This window comes from Pleurodeles waltl, chromosome 6 (assembly GCF_031143425.1).
Source record: "Pleurodeles waltl isolate 20211129_DDA chromosome 6, aPleWal1.hap1.20221129, whole genome shotgun sequence".
Lineage (NCBI taxonomy): Eukaryota > Metazoa > Chordata > Amphibia > Caudata > Salamandridae > Pleurodeles > Pleurodeles waltl.
The window spans coordinates 184,869,240-184,887,073 of NC_090445.1; the positions used below are offsets into that span (position 1 = coordinate 184,869,240).

General features: G+C 41.9%; 1 protein-coding gene across 2 annotated transcripts in view; it reads right to left on the reverse strand.

Annotated features, from left to right (window-relative positions):
- The window catches only part of ETV4 (ETS variant transcription factor 4), a 125,092-nt gene that overhangs the window by 67,979 nt on the left and 39,279 nt on the right, over window positions 1-17,834 (reverse strand). For both annotated transcript variants that reach the window (XM_069237775.1, XM_069237776.1), the window contains exon 5: window positions 7,450-7,503. In XM_069237775.1, coding sequence (XP_069093876.1) covers window positions 7,450-7,503 — 54 coding nt within the window. The remainder of the gene's footprint in view (window positions 1-7,449; window positions 7,504-17,834) is intronic.

Here is a 17,834-nt window from a genome sequence, read left to right on the forward strand (position 1 = left end):
GTACACTGCCCAGTTTATACTAAGCACACCAAATACACAATCAGATCCATGGACGTTAATGGCAGGTGAAGATTAAGCCAGTCATACCCTCGTCTGACGCAATGAGCGAGAGCATACTACTTCAAAAACTTTTCCTACTCACTAAGTTAAGGGCTAAATTGTGTTGAATCAATTTAGAACCACCCTAAGTAGTTGAAAAAGTATAATGTAGTAGGCATCAATAATGCGACTTAATGCAGAGATTACCAGGGTAGCAATTAAAAGTACCATCAGGAATGGGCCCGCAAAGAGCGATAACAAAAATGTTGGTGAGGTTGCCTATTTTGCAGGGCTGCATTAGAAGTAAAATTTACGTTTAGCAGCAGCGGGGTTGAAAGGAAGGTTCCAGGGAGAGCGGCAGAGTAGGAAGCAACTTGGTTTACTCTACAGAGTTGTAGGGTTAACAATAGGTGTGCTCACTGAGTTAGGAAGCCAAGTGTTTTAAATGTTTATGGGAGTCTCGAATTTACAGGGCTGGTCTCATCTGGTAGGGACAGTGGCAGATATTACAGTTAATCCCGCCCACCATGAAAATTGTGAGTGGCCCCGGGCACTGCACAAGTTTATTTTTCTGATCAATCTTCTTGAATCGCAAGGACTGCTGACTGAAAACAGTAAATACACTCAACTTGACCAAAGACCTATTTTGTTCACTACTAGCACATTTTTTTCTAGTAGATTGTAGAATCCAGAACCCATACATTACATTAACATAAGCATCAAGGAGGCAAATAAAATAAATCAATCAATGTAATGCATCAATCCAGGCATAGGGTGCTGAACATGCCTAAAGATCGCACTGGGGTTGCACTTGAAACCAGCATACCAGGGAACAATACAATCTTATGTCTAGTAGCAGCCTCCTTGTCTTCAGGATGCAAGAGCATGCTCCTGTTTGAACTGTACATGTCTGCACAGGCTTTCAGCCCAAGGTTCATATTCAAAATATTCATCCTTCACACAAATACTTTGCTATCGTGTGTTGAGAAGTCTTAGGAAGACATGGACTGCATACATTCTGAAGGTTTTTTTTTTTGTGAATGAGGAGTTTGACACAAGAGTTTGTGGCGTGTTCATCTGATTGAGGGGGAGTTGCAGACTACATTTCCAGGAAAAAAAAACGTTTAATAATTAATGACTGCTACGTGCAAGCTGTGTAATGAGTAAACAAAGTGCCCATTAAGAATGGCGCTACAGCAAAATGCATCCCATCACTTTCCAATGTACAAACCGAGATGGCTGGTCCAAAGGACTGAATTTAGAAGATGCTTACAAGCTTTCCATTCATGTATTCAGGCTTGCTTCTTGTTCAGATCTTACTATGCTACTGGACTGGGCCATACAGCCATAGGGTGAGTGCTAAAATAGCTGGAAGCCAATTCAGTACCAAAAAGGAGCCCAAACACAGACTGTTCCAGTTAACAGTCGAGGAGCACACATTAACATGACTGGCATGTTTTCAGTGCACAGTCTGCTTTTAATATGGTCTTGAAACAATGGTGGCCATCCATCTTGAACTGTGCAATATATGAGCAAACAAGAGATGCAAAGAAGCAAAAGGTTACATTTTTAGTGGACAGAAATGTTAGTAAGGCCACACGTTGTGGCTTAGAGGGTCACCTATTGGTGGCACATCAATACAAAGTAAATACACAGTCTATTAATTAGAAAACTGGGGGCAGTGAAGTTACAACATTGTTAGAGTTCGGTTACTAAAGGAATGGTGTTATGCCAATGCCATCTGAAATAAATTCAAGGTGTTCATTAACTTCACCTTCCTTGGTTACCGTGAAGAGTGGTGAAGGACTGCTCAGTGACAGATGTTTCGGCTTCATGCTACTGATTTAAAACTAAATTGCATTTGGGTTTCCCCTCACCACAGAACTGGGCCCAAAATCACGCCCCTGATACCTTTCCTCCTCCTACATGTTCCCTCACACCACAAAAGTGCCAAATCCGGCTCTGAGAACGACTTTACTTATTGTATGTACAGTGCCGTTATTACATGGCTACCTGACGTGGTTATGTTAAGGATTTAGAAAAGGAACAGCCACCCTTTTTTCCTTTGTGGTACACAAGAGCATATATATCTTATCACTAGAAGACGGAGTGCAGTCCCAAATTTCCTTAATCTATTAGAAACATTTCATTCCTTGTGGTCCCCTGCATTTTACCATTCCAGTGTCTTTCCCTTAAACATTGAAATAATTATTTTCTCATCGATAATCAAGCAATTACACATATATTTGTTGATGTTCGTCAGCAATCTGATGATGCAAGAACAAGATCACGAGACCAGTTTATCTATCCATTGGTACTGGCAGGCAGAACTGGATGAAACACAGATGGTTACACCTTCAGCAGGACAAATCTCCTTCTGGGGGATTTCTATATATCCAATTAATATCTGTCCAACTGCCCCTCTGGGCTTACACAAAGAGTTCTTGATCACTCATCACAAATATTTTGCCGAAGAAATCCTCTGTAAAGACTTTTCTGTTACAGTACATTCACAACTGCTGGATGTCAGTCATTTAAAACAGAAGTGACAATAAATTGGATCCCCTTGAACCAATCAGTAGTCACAAATGAGCCAATTTACAAATAGACAACATAGAATGGAGTATTTAATTACTGCCTTGTGAAATGCTTCGAAATTGCTGTACCTTGAGCGAAGTATACATGCTTTTTGCATTTATGAACAGAATGGACACGTTTTGTGTCATTGTGGTGAATACTGAACCCAAGTGGGACCTATAACCAATTGGCTGTAAACTGTTCCCAAACATTCTGAAGCATTGACGTTTTGTGCTAAGGCCTGAATATAATTCTGTGCTTTATGGATCATAGAGATCTACTGCACAGGGGATGCTGGGCACACTGCTCACAACTGACACCCGATTTGCCAACATTGTGGGTTGGGTGAGTGTGGATTTGTTGGGTCCTTCTCATGAGCAGTAAAGTTCAGACAGCATTTTAAGAACAGACACTCAACAATACATACAACAAAAGATTTGGATGAAACCCGCTGTGGTTTCTTACTTAACGTAAAGCTCTGAGAAGGAGACTCAGTCTTGAATAACATGATTCAGTGCACATCACCTTGAAATACTGGACTCATGCAGACAATGCCTCACAAGCATTTGCATCACCTGAGAAGGAGCACCAGACAACTTTTGGATGCTGAAGCAGAGGCCAAAATATCATTCATCTAATGTGGCAAGCTGCCACAGTCTTGGGCTGCATTCGTTTTAACACAAACTTCTTAAATCTTCCAGGCTTCAGTTCTCATGCCAGTCTGACCACAGAACCATTTTTGGTTACACTTCCACAGACCTTCCCTGTTGAAATCACATTTCATTTTTCCTCCATATAATCCTTTATGGCTGGAAGCGTCCATATCCTGCTCTGCTTTGTGATTCAGAAGGTGTGGGAATGGTTTGGGAGTTTATCTCCTTTAAAGAAGCCACGGAGTTCCCTGGTGCCACCACCTGCATTTCTCAAGAAACTCAGATAATGAATGTCACAGAAGTCCTCCCTTTTTTCAAGGATGAGATTGGTTCAAGTTGTACCCCTAAACCCACGACCATAATTATTAAAGAAAATTAATTTAGTGCAGCCCTCATCTTAGTGGACTGCGTTGTAAAGTGTGCAGTTCCACAAAGTGCTTGCTTGATATTTAGACTTAAGTTGTATTCCTGTGGTACAGTAAACAAGGGTAGCCACATCTCCGTTCAAAATGTTAGGCATCTTGAGCTATTAGGGGACATCTTTCCACTGCCACCTGGTTTGGCACAACTGCTTGCTGCTGCACGATCTCTGGGCTAAGAAGTGATTCTGCACTCCCCAGATAAGAGTTTACATTAGGGAAGCAAACTGGGTACATTTCTCCAATTGCATATTTGTTGTTAACCATCTAGATAAAGCCTCCTCTTCTGTTGGTTTAGTTAGGAGAGGAAGGAGGCCACAAATGCCCCTCTTCTCACCATGCTTGGAATACATGATTTCTGAAAGCTCTTTAGGCTTTACTGTAGGATTGCCATTTCACAGTCTGACAGACATCAACACCTCCATTGGATCCTGTGGCCTTTGATGGGGTGCTCTGGGCTAGCAATGCACAGTTGCAACAATCCAATGGTTAGGCAGACACCATCTACTGCGTAACACTAGAGTAGAGGTGAATGAAGTAATTGCTGATTGACAAATATGATGCAAGCTGAAGAATTGGCTGCTAAAGTGCCAAAGGCTTTCTTGAAACCCTTGTGGTACTATCTGAATTTTGTAGGAATAAACACTACTGTAAAACATTCATGGCAAGTCTTAGAATTACTTCTAAGGAATATATGATCGAAGTGATCATAACAGCATAGCAGAATCAATTGTGGTGAAAGGAGAGGTCTCCCTTTAAACTACATTCAGAGTTTCTAAAGTAAACTGGTTGCTCGTATATTTCAGGCCACTAATATAACCAACAGCAGAAGGATTTCGCGTAAACAAGAAAACTAATTCCAAAATAGGCGCAGCAACAAAAATGAACAATGCCCAATAGACATTACAAAAAAAAAAAAAAAAAACTTGCCTGTCTGCGATGGTCAGGAAGGAAGGATGCAAGGCGAAGAAATGACTTCAGGTTATTTCTAGAGCATTACACAAGACCAAAGGACCTGTAGAGGGAAAATGTGTGATGGCATGGCAGGGGGCAGACCGAGTACTTTAAAAGGCTGACTAATGGGGCAGATACAAATCCTCTTTCTTGCAACAGAACCACCTCACTCCTATTACTGAAGCACTTACAAGTAATATCACTCCCCGCCTCTCCCATAACCGGGGGTGGAGGAGGGACTTATGTGCAGCAAACCTTAAGAGTACCTCTTAAGGAAATGATTGAGCTCACTTAAACTATATGGTTAATGAGTCTTAAAGGTATGGTGCACACAATCTAAGGTTCCGGTTTACGCACATAATGCAGCATAGGTCTTACTCGGAATTATACGAGTGATACGCCCATAGTATCACTCACTGCATGCAACAACACAGGCAGACTTTTTGCATTGAAGGCCACAGTGTCAGTATACTTATGGTGTAAAGGTACACAAATCTTTGCCGTACTACATTTGACTTACTCTGTTCCTGGCTTTGCCTGCTCGATAAAATGGCATGATCAGGAGAAAATCTCATATCCTTGCCCTCCAGCACCATTATGCACAACTCATGGGGAGTTAAAATCCAGGCTCACGCATTTCAGTATATACTGTTCCCCTACAGGAGACTGCACTAAAAGGGTGTGGCATACTGTGCCATAGAGACAATGGTGTACCATCACCCCAGAATCAACTGGTCCTGAATGTTCTAGTAAGAAGGATGACCTACTCCAAACAGCCAACTCACGCTCTGGCTCTGAAAAGCATGGTTACGAGTTATAGAGCTTGTCCCATGAGATGGAGAAGCAGATGGGAAGTTTGCAAGAAGTCCAGGTTAGAAGCAGCAAAACAGTTAAATATCTGAAAGGGAAACGTGGCTTAATATCCGCAGGGATCAAATGGGGGGTGGGGGTGGGGGGGTTCATGTATTAATTGATGCAACCGATTGGTTAACAAAATATGCAAAAGTTGCCAAGTTAATGTGGGGATGCCAGTGCGGTGCAATTGGCTGGAATTAAAAGTTGGGTGCTTTTCCCTTTCCTCTCCATCATCTATCACATGATACCCTAAAATCTTATTGCTTATTCAGACCAACTATCCCACTCTTTTTACTACTAAATTTCCAAAATGTTTTTCTTCAAGTGGCTACCTTCCAATTATTCAATTTAAATGTCAGTGGCGATGACGAGGTGAACTGTTGGCTAAGTGGAGGTCTGACACTGTTCAACAGGTGTGAGGTAGCTTCCTACCTCCCAGGAGCTCACGGACTTGTCATGGTACACTCCGTGTACGATTCCTAACTTGGTAAGGCCTAAAAAATGCTCAGTCGTAGCACACTGCCAAACTCACTCAAGTCCAACTGGTGTGTATGCAGTATGTGCAAAGGTATCGCTTACACTTTTTGCTTCACGTGTAAGATGCTTCTGACTGCCAGTGTGCCAAGTCTGGAGCACACACTAAAGGTCCGAAACATGACACCAAAACCCAACACTAGGACAGGTCACTTCAACCAAGGTCTTTCCCTCATCCACCCACTGAAGATTGGATTGCTCCCTACAAGACCAATTGGAGAGCACATTTTCAGCATTGACCAGAGCTGTAGACATTATACAAAAACAAGCCTTCGATGTGGCTCGCTCCTTCTAGCTCCTTTTATCTCCTGCCCTATAGTCCCATTACCACTTTCATCTCTCCTGGTTCCTGCTGCTTCTCTGCTTACCCACCTGTGGGTCTTAAGACCAAGGATGGATACCATCAAATCACTAGGTCTTCAACGTACAAGACACATTTCAGGAAGAACTCCAGAAGTACCTCACCCCAAAGTTGACCTCTCTTTTCGGTTCTGCTGCTCCCCTTTCAATCTTGGTTTCCACTCGTTACCAAAGGCCTCGAGGAAAGTTTACATGGCCTAATGCACCTTACAAATAATCACACACAATCGGGTAATTAGAGGCAAGACACTATCTTGCTTTATTAGTCAGTCACATATGTTCGATAAGGGAGGGGAAACTGCTGAGGTGTCCTCACTCCAGCCTGCCATGGACAAGAACAAAAACTTAAAACCAAAAAAAATCGTGGGCTGCAGTTGAATTAGAAGTACACTTCCTGGCAAAAAACACACCCTGAAATCTAAGCTGGCACAGTGAAAAACACCTTACACTCTTATCTACTACTATGTTTTAAACAGAAGAAATTACACCTCTCCAAATTGCAATGCATGCAAAAATTGCAGGCTGCGTCCAAGGCTTAGGTTCTATGCAAACTTCAATGCCCATTAAGAAACTAAATATTTAAAAGCGGTGCTTTATTACTTTGCTTTACAGCCGAACATCCACATAGCAGACGCATTTTTCACCTCAAGTAGCTAAACCCTTTTGTGAAGCTTTCAGTTTACATGAATAAACTTCCAAATGCGAGGTGCAGCCTATGAAAACAAGGCACGTTACACTGGTGCAGAAAGGAGACTTTCCCCTCACATCAGACACTGAGGAAATAATTTAATTTAAACCAAAAATAAAGAACATTACAATTTTAGGTAGACTTAGTTCAGGTGTTGGTAGCTACAATAAGCTTTAAGGATTAAAGCAATTTAGCTACAGATCTCCAGTATTTAACAGGGAGGACATTTTAGTGTGGAAAATGCATCGATCACAGTAAGCTAGTCGAATTATGCAATGTTATCCCTCAAAACATAAGAGATACAACACAACCCACTTTCCTCCAAAGAAAAACGCTACAGTCAGAAGCATTAAGCGGACATGGTACTTACAGTTTTCTGAATGAAAGTCTGGCACAAACTGTTCATCACTGTCAGGAACTTGAGCTGTAAATGGAGGAAAATAAAACTGGATTAATTGTGGGCTCTAAGGTACTTAAGGAGAGGAAAAGGCATAGCTAAAATACTGATGGGGCCTCAGCATGCACGTGCGGTAGGCTCTTGGTTAAACATTCACATGAGGCACCTTGACCCTGGGAGTCAACAGGTTTTCAGATTTGACTCTTCCTTATACAGGGCATCCTAATCCTTTCAAGAGCAGAGACTACATGTCACAGAAGGCAATACTTAATGTGAATGCTTACAAGTACAGCTATTAGGTCCTAGACAACGCCATATGTTTGATCTAACTAAAACACAATGGGACCATAGACGCCAGAAGACAAGAAGAAACAAGAAATTGTCTTGCCTCTGTTGCGGAGATTAATGTGTCAAGGTAATCCATGTCATCAAGAGAACAAGTTTATCTGACATGATGTTGAAATCACTACCAACTAATGCAAAAGCAACAACCATAATAACTGATTGACAGTTGTCTGAAGTGGCAACATGAAACCAAGAATTTACAGAATGCCCCAACAGCATTAAACCAATTAAACATTAGAGTACACCTTAGTATTAGCCAACTCCCAGAATGCATGGGGTACTTCAGACTAGCACCGCCAGTTTAAGGTGTGAAGTCATTTAATGCCTACACTGCCAGCCATTCATGGATCTTAAACTTAGGAACCAACAACGCTGGAACACTAGTGTACAGCTGATCTTAACACCGCCATAAACGAAAACCAGTCCCTGAAGGAGGTAGGCACCATCACATATACAACATTTATTCTTTTTTTGCACAACTCCATGCATGTGCCCAACTACAGGTCCCAGGGACACCATACAAGCAGACAGCTCTACACTTAGGACACCACACATCTCCCCACATGGACCGCAGGCCATTCACTCATTGTCAGTCTAAGTATTAATCATTTCCAAGCCTAAACAGCTCATCTCACATCCTTTGCTTCACTACAGGCAAAAGCACATTAACAAAAAACACAACACAAACAACTCTCGCTCACACATGCACAAGAAGCGCACCGACAAATACAATTCTTGCACCAAACTAGTGCACTCATCTGCAAATGCTTTTTATTCCCTCGCCAGGGGTACAAAGTGCTATATAAACGAGCTACAATGCACTATGCTAATTTAGCCCAACAATCGAAGATGACGTCACATGTCTAGCTTTCTTGGCAATTGCCTTACTAATAAGAGGAAACATTCACAAGATTAGAGAAGCAAGAATTTGATGTTTCACCGAAATTTGGGCGAAAAATATACTTTATAAACAACATTTTTGGCAAAATTATTTAGCAAATCTCTGAAGTGAAGAAGGCACTTCACTCTGCATGTTGCACTACAATGAATCCTTACACGAGCTATACATTACTGCTCATATGAATATACATCATTACAAATCAGATACAATGAAGTGGGTTATATGGGTAAAAGAAACATGCTTTTGTACGAGACTAATCAGCAGTGACAAAAACATGTTACTGGTACAGTTTGCTTTAATTATCATTAAAGACTACTTTATCAAAACGAGGCAGAAGTACCAAGATGGCCAACAGACAGCGACAAAAAAAAATAAATAAAAAAAAGACTTGAACCAAAGAAAACAGGACATACAAGTGAAGAAAAGAAGAACATACAGCTAATGACTAACTACCGAACGCAGCTGAGGAATTCTCGATTAGACGGCACCACACACGCCCCTCGGTAATATTGTTACTTTTCATTAGAAAAACGCCTAAGCAAGTTAAATAAATACATTTCTATTTTGAACGTATTCAATGTGGCACCCTCGGCAAAAGATGCAGAGGACTACAGATTGTGGCAGCAAATATGTTGAAGGTTTAGTTAACTGAACTACTGTACAGTCTGCAGACCAGCCAGCTGGCCATGCGGCGAAGAGAATTTGGATGAAATTGGACTGGGTAGCACCTGTGGGGCAACCAACAATCTGTGTGTGACGCAAGTAAACCGGTCTACCAAGAAACAGAACCTGAGTAAAGTCGCTATGACGTCTGCCTCGTTACAGGCGGTTTAATCAAGGGTGAAAGGTGAAGTGAGGGCAAACGCTATTAGCCAGCTGCAGGTCTTGATCGAATTGTGGACACAGACCATGAAGTGCACAATGTTCAGACAAAGACAAAGCTTAAACGTAACGCCAGAACGAGTTTCCTTTTTTCTTGGGCCTGCAGGGGGGAAGAAATGCAAGCAGTCTCGAGAGAACTTCATGCCATTACAAATGCCACCGCAAACACGTTCACTAGAACGAAAAAAAAAAAAAAACTTGACCCTCCATTATAATTTAATAAGAAAAAACATTTGCTACTTCTAAGATCAATTAAATATTATTTAATCAAAGTAAACCAGTGTTGTCAATTTAAAAATAGTGTAGAAAGACGCCTTCCTCTTTTGCACAGCAGCATTTCTCAGAAAATGTTTACGAGGGGTGGAGTCACAGAGGAAGAAAGCTGCCTTGAATGTTGACTTGATCGGATTTTGTTCTAGGATGAGGGTGATGGTGGTGGGCCTAGTGAGGTGGATAGTGCATGCCGCTCATTTAAAAAAAAAAAAAAAAAAAAAAATATATAATAATAATAATAATAATAATAATAATACAAATTAAGCACTGGCAAAACGTTTAGATCTCACTTTTTTGATGCGGTGCAGCAGGCGAAAAAAATTAAAACGCGCATTGACGTGACCACCCATATGCTGCAATTCTGGGGTCGGGGAAGCAATGCATGCGGGTAATTTGGAGAATGTGGGGTGGTGGAAGCAGCACATAAGGACGACAGCAAGAGGGAGGCGCAATGGATGAGCTGGTGGACGGAGGAGGAAGGAACATGGAGGACACAGGGGTGGATATTGGGGGCAGCACAGAGAACAAGAAAACACAGACTCCGAGTACTGAAAAGAGAATAGTAGTTCCCCAAGTGTCAGCAGTGAAAGGATACAAGCCATCAACTCAAAAGGATAAACCTATACTACAAGAGACAAACACAAGAAGAAGGCGGCAAGCCATCAAATAAGATCTAAGAAAATGAGATTGGCTATAAAGCCAACCAATGATGAGCAGTCGGCATATCTAAGCCCACTGTAGACTCTTGATATGGCCCAGAATCCATCTTTCAACAGATAGCTAAAAGCAGTTTTCAAGAGAGACCTACAAAATAGATGCATTATTCCCCATCTATGTTTTCCCCAAATGGACACCATATATTCACTATTTACATACTGTTCTGCCCAGTATCTGCTATTTTTTTGGCAAATTACTTATTCACATTTGTGCACAGCAGCAAGGTTGAAAGAAATCAACCCTACAGTCCCTATATTTTAGGACTTCTGCAGGAGGCAACTCCACCACACAGTTGAGCCTTTTCCCTTGGAATTCCTCTGGTAAAGTGGCATGTTACACTTCTTTAGAAAGTGATCTATTGATAAGACTATAAAAGAGCAATAGTTTCATTTGTATACAGACTCAAAAGGCCAACCTGTGTACACTGAACCACAACCTTCACCCACTACACTACACACACTATCGATTTGTGGCCAAACAGAAGCATGTAATGGTCGAGCCAAACAATCCCTTGCAATGTGGAGCAAACACAATAATAAAGTATAGAACCTTCTAATACCTTGTAAGAGAAAGAAAAGATTCCATTTAAAGTTCTGAAAAAAAACTGCAAACCAGAGAGCGCTAATGTGGACGTTTATACAGTGGGAGATATATATATATATATTCAAATTCCCACTAGAATATACCGACTCATGAGTTTAAAGAGCCACAGTAAAGTTCAAAGTGAAGTTGTCATCTAAAGTGAGTGCCATTGTAAACAAGACTGTAAATCAACGACTGACAGATACCAAGGACAGTCCACAATGAAAAACGTAACCCGGTTAGGAGGTCAACTATTGGTTTGCTCTGAAATGAAGTAATCCCAGGGAGACAATACCAAACACTGACTAAGGTAAGTCAAACAAACAGAAACAAAACATCCACTGCAAATTGTACATACCCCCAAGCAGATTTACACCCGATTAGCCATAGATGGCCATGATCCCTTTTTAGGGTCGAGCCTGCGTTGCATGCGCTCGCGCATGTGTATCGCAGCGAGACTCTTTTGTATTTAGAAAAGGGCTCGGAGCCCTGTCAACTTCACATCAGTGTTTTTTATTGGTTTGTTGGCTTCCCTAATAAAATCTGCATGCTTTCATTAGTCGAAGGCACGCATATGTCATGCCTTTTCTGGTGGCTAGCCCTCCTCGAGCGCAGCGACCAAGTACAGAAAACATGCGAGGCTCGCTGTTTTCCATCAGACTCGTGGACTTTTTTTTCTCTAATTTACCAGCACGATCTCGCTTGGCAGAAGTCGAGCGCTTTACATACTTGTTTCACTTTTTCGGGTTATGTACATAAATGCACTTTTGCCCGATAGGTGAAAGGTCGGGTTAAGAGTTTACAACGCGATCAGCTCTAACATGAGCAAACGCGAGACCCGTTGCATTGTAAATGCTTGTTTCTCTTTATAATCAAACACTGTAATGAAAAGTGCACCCGGAAGACACAAATTATCTCCAGAGAGAAGCTAATATCCGACACAAATAGCTATTACAACACGAGGGACACATTATCTAGAGGCCAACATCAAATGGAACGGTCGGACTAGGAAATCATTTTGGGTCTTTAAGATAGGTAAGACACTGGGACATACAGCAGTGAGGTGGGAGATGCATGTCCAAAAAGCAGGTCTGCAATTTAAAGTGTATGCTCTTACATGCAGAGCATACTGAAGAACAATTATAACAGAAGTGGAAAGCAGGAGATAAGGTGGACACCATCTAGTACCCTCAGGACTTTGAAGAACTACTCGAGTCAATTAGACATTTGCTGCGATGTTTTGTGCCAGCTTCCTAGTACTCAGCGGGCAGGCAAAAATTGAGGGACTGTTTCCACATAGTTCATGAAATTGTCAAAGGAAAAAAAAAAAAAAAAAAAAACAACTGTCGGAACAAAAGTGTAAATTAACCTTTTGCACATTTTCTTCAAGTGAAACATCATTGGGACAGTTTTCGTTTACACTGCAGAAAAAAAATCTGCCTGCAAATTAAGTTTCTGCAGACTTCGTTCCAAAGAAAAAGAATGTTCCAAAGACCTAATTGGATAATTCACTATTTTTTTTAAAAGTCAAACTAATCACCTGACTACTTCCCTTTGATACTTCATTACTCAGACGTTCCCAGATAAGCTCCGGTGCAGGTTTGCAACCAGTTGAGTTCAATGGTGCAGTAATGTGGCCTCCACTTCCGGTGTCCAGCTAGGTCTGATTTTGTACACTGATCCCGTCTGCGGCATCGGTTTCAAGACAGTCTTAAGCAACCAGCAGTGCAAGGAGAATTGGCAGGTGGCTTGATATGAAACTGGTCTGACCAAGAATATTGCTTTTAAGGAGCTATTCCCCATACCAATGGCAATTTTTTGGGGACTGATATGTCAATTGCAAAGGTAATTAACAGATAAAGAGCCTCGTGCCGAAAGGTACTGAGGTTGAAGGAACATCTGGTTCTCTTCTGTTTGAAGTTGAATGTGCTGCCTAAGGCTAGACAAGTACCAGGATTTCTGAATAATGCAGGGGATTCCTCATCTTGCCCCAGGCTACAGGATTTTCGTACGTTCCACCCCAGCAGCAGATTAAGTATACCCAGAAGAGCTTTAAAAGACGGTGTCCTACCCGGTCAGACTTAGTTGCTGCGTCCCTTGCAAAGGTCACAGGCACTGCCTACGATATGGTGTTCCAGAATCATAGTTTCTTTTTTACAGGAACATCAGAATAATGATCCTTTCTCAGTGAAGTTTATGTGCCTTTTCTTAAGCACTGCGAGATCAAGAGGACTCTGTCTAATTCCAGGATACACCAGTCAGCCGTAGGGTTCTTTGCAATATTATCTGGGGCAATAAACTGTGGTGAACGGCTTTCTGGTAAGGAGATTGCCAGCATCTTCGCCCGGGTTAGCTACCAGCAATAAGGATTTCAGGAGAATCACTGACATACAAAAACTTTCTGCAAAACTTGCTCACAATATGCAGCTCGTCTGTTTTTGTGGTAGCCTTTTAAAAGGCCTTTTACACTGGCGAATTCTTAGGGAGATTGAAGCAAGCCTATGCAGGTGGGATGCTGTGGCAAAATGTTCAAGTGTCTCACAACAGGCTGGTCATTAAACTAACAACATCGATAATTGATAATTGATCAGTTAGGCAAGGGTGCCCTCAGCGGATTGCAAGACTACCATAAATGGATCAAAGTCTCCCAAAGTCAGTTCTATGCTCAGAAAATTGAGTTGGCTCAGAACTCTTCACGGGAGATTTTCACTATAGTGAAATCTTTATCCTCTCTCTAGAGCGTGTTTCTGCTCTTGTTGTCCCTGCGGTGAAACATTTTAATCAGATCGCACAATTCTTCTCTGATAAAGTGGCTAAGATCTGTGCCACTTTCCCCTAGGAATCAGTGAACTTGGATGCCGGGAATCATGGATTACCCTCCCAGATTCCAGGAAGGGCCTTACAAACTTTGAAGCTCTGTCTTTGGCAGATCTGCGGTCACACCCAAGATTAAATCAGGTGCCCAGACTGACCCTGCCCCGCCCAGGATTCAGGCACAGAGGCCATCTCTCAGGGACTCTGACCTGTTGAACCCATCCCTCTCCACAGGCCTGATCCCCTTGAAATGGAAACATGCTACCATTGTTCCCCCCCTAAACTGAAAATATCTACGGTTGATCTTGCCAAACCTGAAAATTTCTGCTTTTTGTTAAAATAGCCGAGAAATATGTGAATCAGCAGCTTATGCAATTTATGGAGTCCAATGATCTTTTACACGAGACTCAATCAGGCTTCCGCCCTTAATATAGCACAGAATCTGCTCTACTGCTATTCTCCGAGTCTCATAGATGTATTGCAGATGAAGGAAACTCTGCAGCGCTGATAATGTTGGATCCAAGCATGGCGTTTGACAGTGTCTTGCGGCTTATTGCTAGAATGACTGTGGTCCTACGGTATTGGTGGTTCTGCTTTGAGGTGGATAGCCTCTTTTCTTCAGAAACACACTTTCCAGGCAGTCCAACAATCTTGCTCTTCTGAAGTCTCTCTGTTGCAGTAGAGGTGTCTCAGTGCTCAGCCTTGAGCCCCACGTTATTTAACCTTTACATGCGTCCTTTAGCCGAGGTGATTGAGGGTTTCGGCTTCAAAGTCATGTCCTATTCTGATGACACTCAGCTGATTAATACCCTCACTCAGGATCTGGGCTTCTCTACCACTTGTTTTAGATCTTGCCTGACTGGACTGGCTGAGTAGATTGATTGCAGCTGTCTCAAGCTGAGTGCTGAGAAATCAGAGGTGCTGGTGGTGGGGAAACAGCCTTCTTGGTGGCCAGATCCTCTGGGTTCTGCTCCGGTTCCGAAACAAGCTGTGAAAATTCTTGGCATCTGATTTGATACTAATCTCAATTTTGATAAACAATTTCCTGCATGGCTGGCACCTGTTTTGGCACTCTAAAAATGCTATGGAAGATCTTAGGCCTTATTCCTGAAGTTGCCAGGAAAACTGTAGCCGAGGCCCTTATCTCTTTAAGGTTGGGACTACTGCCAATGACTAACTAGGTGCCACTAGTGGCAGACTACAAAACTCAAAGGGTGCAGAATGCGGCTGCTCACCTGCTATTGAGCATCCCTAGATTCTCTTCGATGGGCCAGGCTTTTGCTGAGCTTCACTGGTTACCACTGAGGAAAAATGGCGTTCAAAGCCCTGTTTTTGCCACAAATTTTTTAAGGCAAAGATTCCTCATTACTTACATCCGCTGATCAAAGCCTCTCTCTAGAAGTTGTCTCAAATCTGCTGATGCGGCATGAACGATAATTCCTAGAGTGAAAAAAGCATGTTGGGGTGTTTGCTCAGGCTCTTGGCCCCTAAATTGTCGAATTCTTTGATGCTTGGTCTAAGAGGAAAAACTGGAATCTGTCTTCCAGTAAAAGGTAAAAGACATGACTCTTTCAGGCCTATGTAAATTAGCACTGCAGCTTTCTGGTTTCTTCATGGGCGAATCCTCAGCCTGGGGACACTCCGAATTGAGTAACCAGGAGATTTATAAAACTTTTAACATAACATAAGTAGCCCCATCAACATTAATCTGCCAGCTGATAAACACGAAGCCTACTTAGCTCGGTGCTCAGAATGAGGGGGAAATCATTAAACTAATGTTTCAGTCGGACACCTCAATGCCGAGATGGCCAAGTTGTGTGTAGGGTCAGGTCACTTAAGACCTAAATGAATAAGGGGGAGATGGTGCCCCATTGGGACGAGGTGGATTTGTGCATAGAATGCAATTATTGACTACATTTGGGCCTTTGTAGCATCCCTGTTAGCTGATGGTGAGGGCAAAGACCTCTGTGTTCTAGTCATCCTTGTCGCAGAATAGTAGCCCACAGCAACAAATAATTTTCAGACCGTTCTATTCTCCACCATTACCTATAGCATTTACCTTTTAGGACAGCACCGAGGTCGACAGGCCGCAATTCTCAATCTACAAGGACAGTCACACCGGTTTAGGGGCATAGACTCAGGGTTCAGTAAGCAGTGTAAGATATGGTGGGGGGGAGGAGATGACCATGGCAGGTATCAGCTAGTCCAGAGGTCAGGAACTGTCTCTCAAGGATGCAGGTGCTTTCACCTGTGAGGTGTAGATAGAATTAGGAATGCTATGTCCAAGTGTTCTGGGATTCATCAGGGAATCAAAGAATGTAAATAGAGCTTACTTCTAGTTAGATTTCAACCTTTGGCTGGAGATGCACCATGTGATGATATGTTTTCAAGGACTCTAATGTTTGAATTTTTTCCACTGATGTTAAACTTGCTTTCCTTATTGTTTGGTTTATGATGCGATGTTGAATAAACACGACCTGTGTGTATCCTAATAACGTAAGCAATGCAGTCTAGTCATCGATTCAGCTGAACTGGAGATGGGTCCAGACAGAGCAGTGGGCCTACATGTCTGTAGAGTGAATACAGGAGAACGTTTCTCTCTCAAATGGAAACACCATTAAATAACCCTTCCCAGTACATAATTTGTGATGGCAGTGCATTTTGAAAATCTAATGAAAAAACCCACAAATACTGGCAAAGCCAATAGGTCTGTGTTGGCTGCAGGCATGCCTCAGGAGAAGCTGCTGAGCCCTTGTCAATCTAAAACAAAAAAAATAAAAATAAAAATATATTTAAAAAAAATAACACCTTGGCTAACAGCAAAAGTGTTGTTTTGGTCTGAGAGAACACGCATTACTATAGTATTCTTGGAGGGAACTACTTTGTATATGAATGTCCACTTATGAAAAGGTAAAAAGGCTATCAATCACAGCACAGTGAAAACGGCCAATGGCTAAAGTGGGCTGACCCTTTGCTACATGGTGCACTGGGTGGAAGGAAAGGTGAACAGCAATAACAGATCAGAGTTATTTTGCGTTTGTTACGGAACAAAGAATTTAAAATATGATTTTGAATCATACCATTGCATATTTAGTGTAGTTTAAAGGATAACATTATTCAAGGCTGGCAACTTAATTCCAGAGAGTCTTCCCACCTAAGTGGTTTCATATAACCTGCAACACTCCTTGCCAGTCCAAGCTTTTTGGCCTATTTTGTATGATGGGGCTTCCTGGTCGATACTTGTAATAATAAAGGCACCAGTACAAGTTTCCTCCATGAAAAGTGATGGCTGTAAAGAAGTCCTTCTCCGGATTCAGATATTGGACCGAGAGGCTACTGGGCACCTGTACAGTGTGATCTAGACAGGTGAAGGCTGGTAAGCTTAGCTTTTGTCAATGAATATTTACCATTGTGCTTTTTCTATTAATTTAATGCCATTTATGTGTACCAATTAATTTTATAGTGTTAAAGGATAGTAAAAAGGTTTTACGAATCTGTTGCACGCCTGAACAGAACACTTCATATTATTGTTAACTGCAAAAACACTTGCAAACCTTTGACAAAGGTTTATCGCCTAGACGCAAATTAGAAAAACATGACCATTTTATCCAAGTTGCAACGTTTAGGCTTCAATCAAAGCTTTCAAAAGTACACTCTAAATGCTAGGTAAGCATTTTGTATCCATATTATAACTAGAGAAATTCGTAAAGGTTGCAAATATACACATCTGAATCATAGATTGCATTTAAAAACTTTAATTTGAGCCTTTGAGTGTTTACAAAGTTGCTGATGTACATTTTGTTCTACCCTAATCTTCAGTAGGGACCCTTCCTCTGCTCACTTT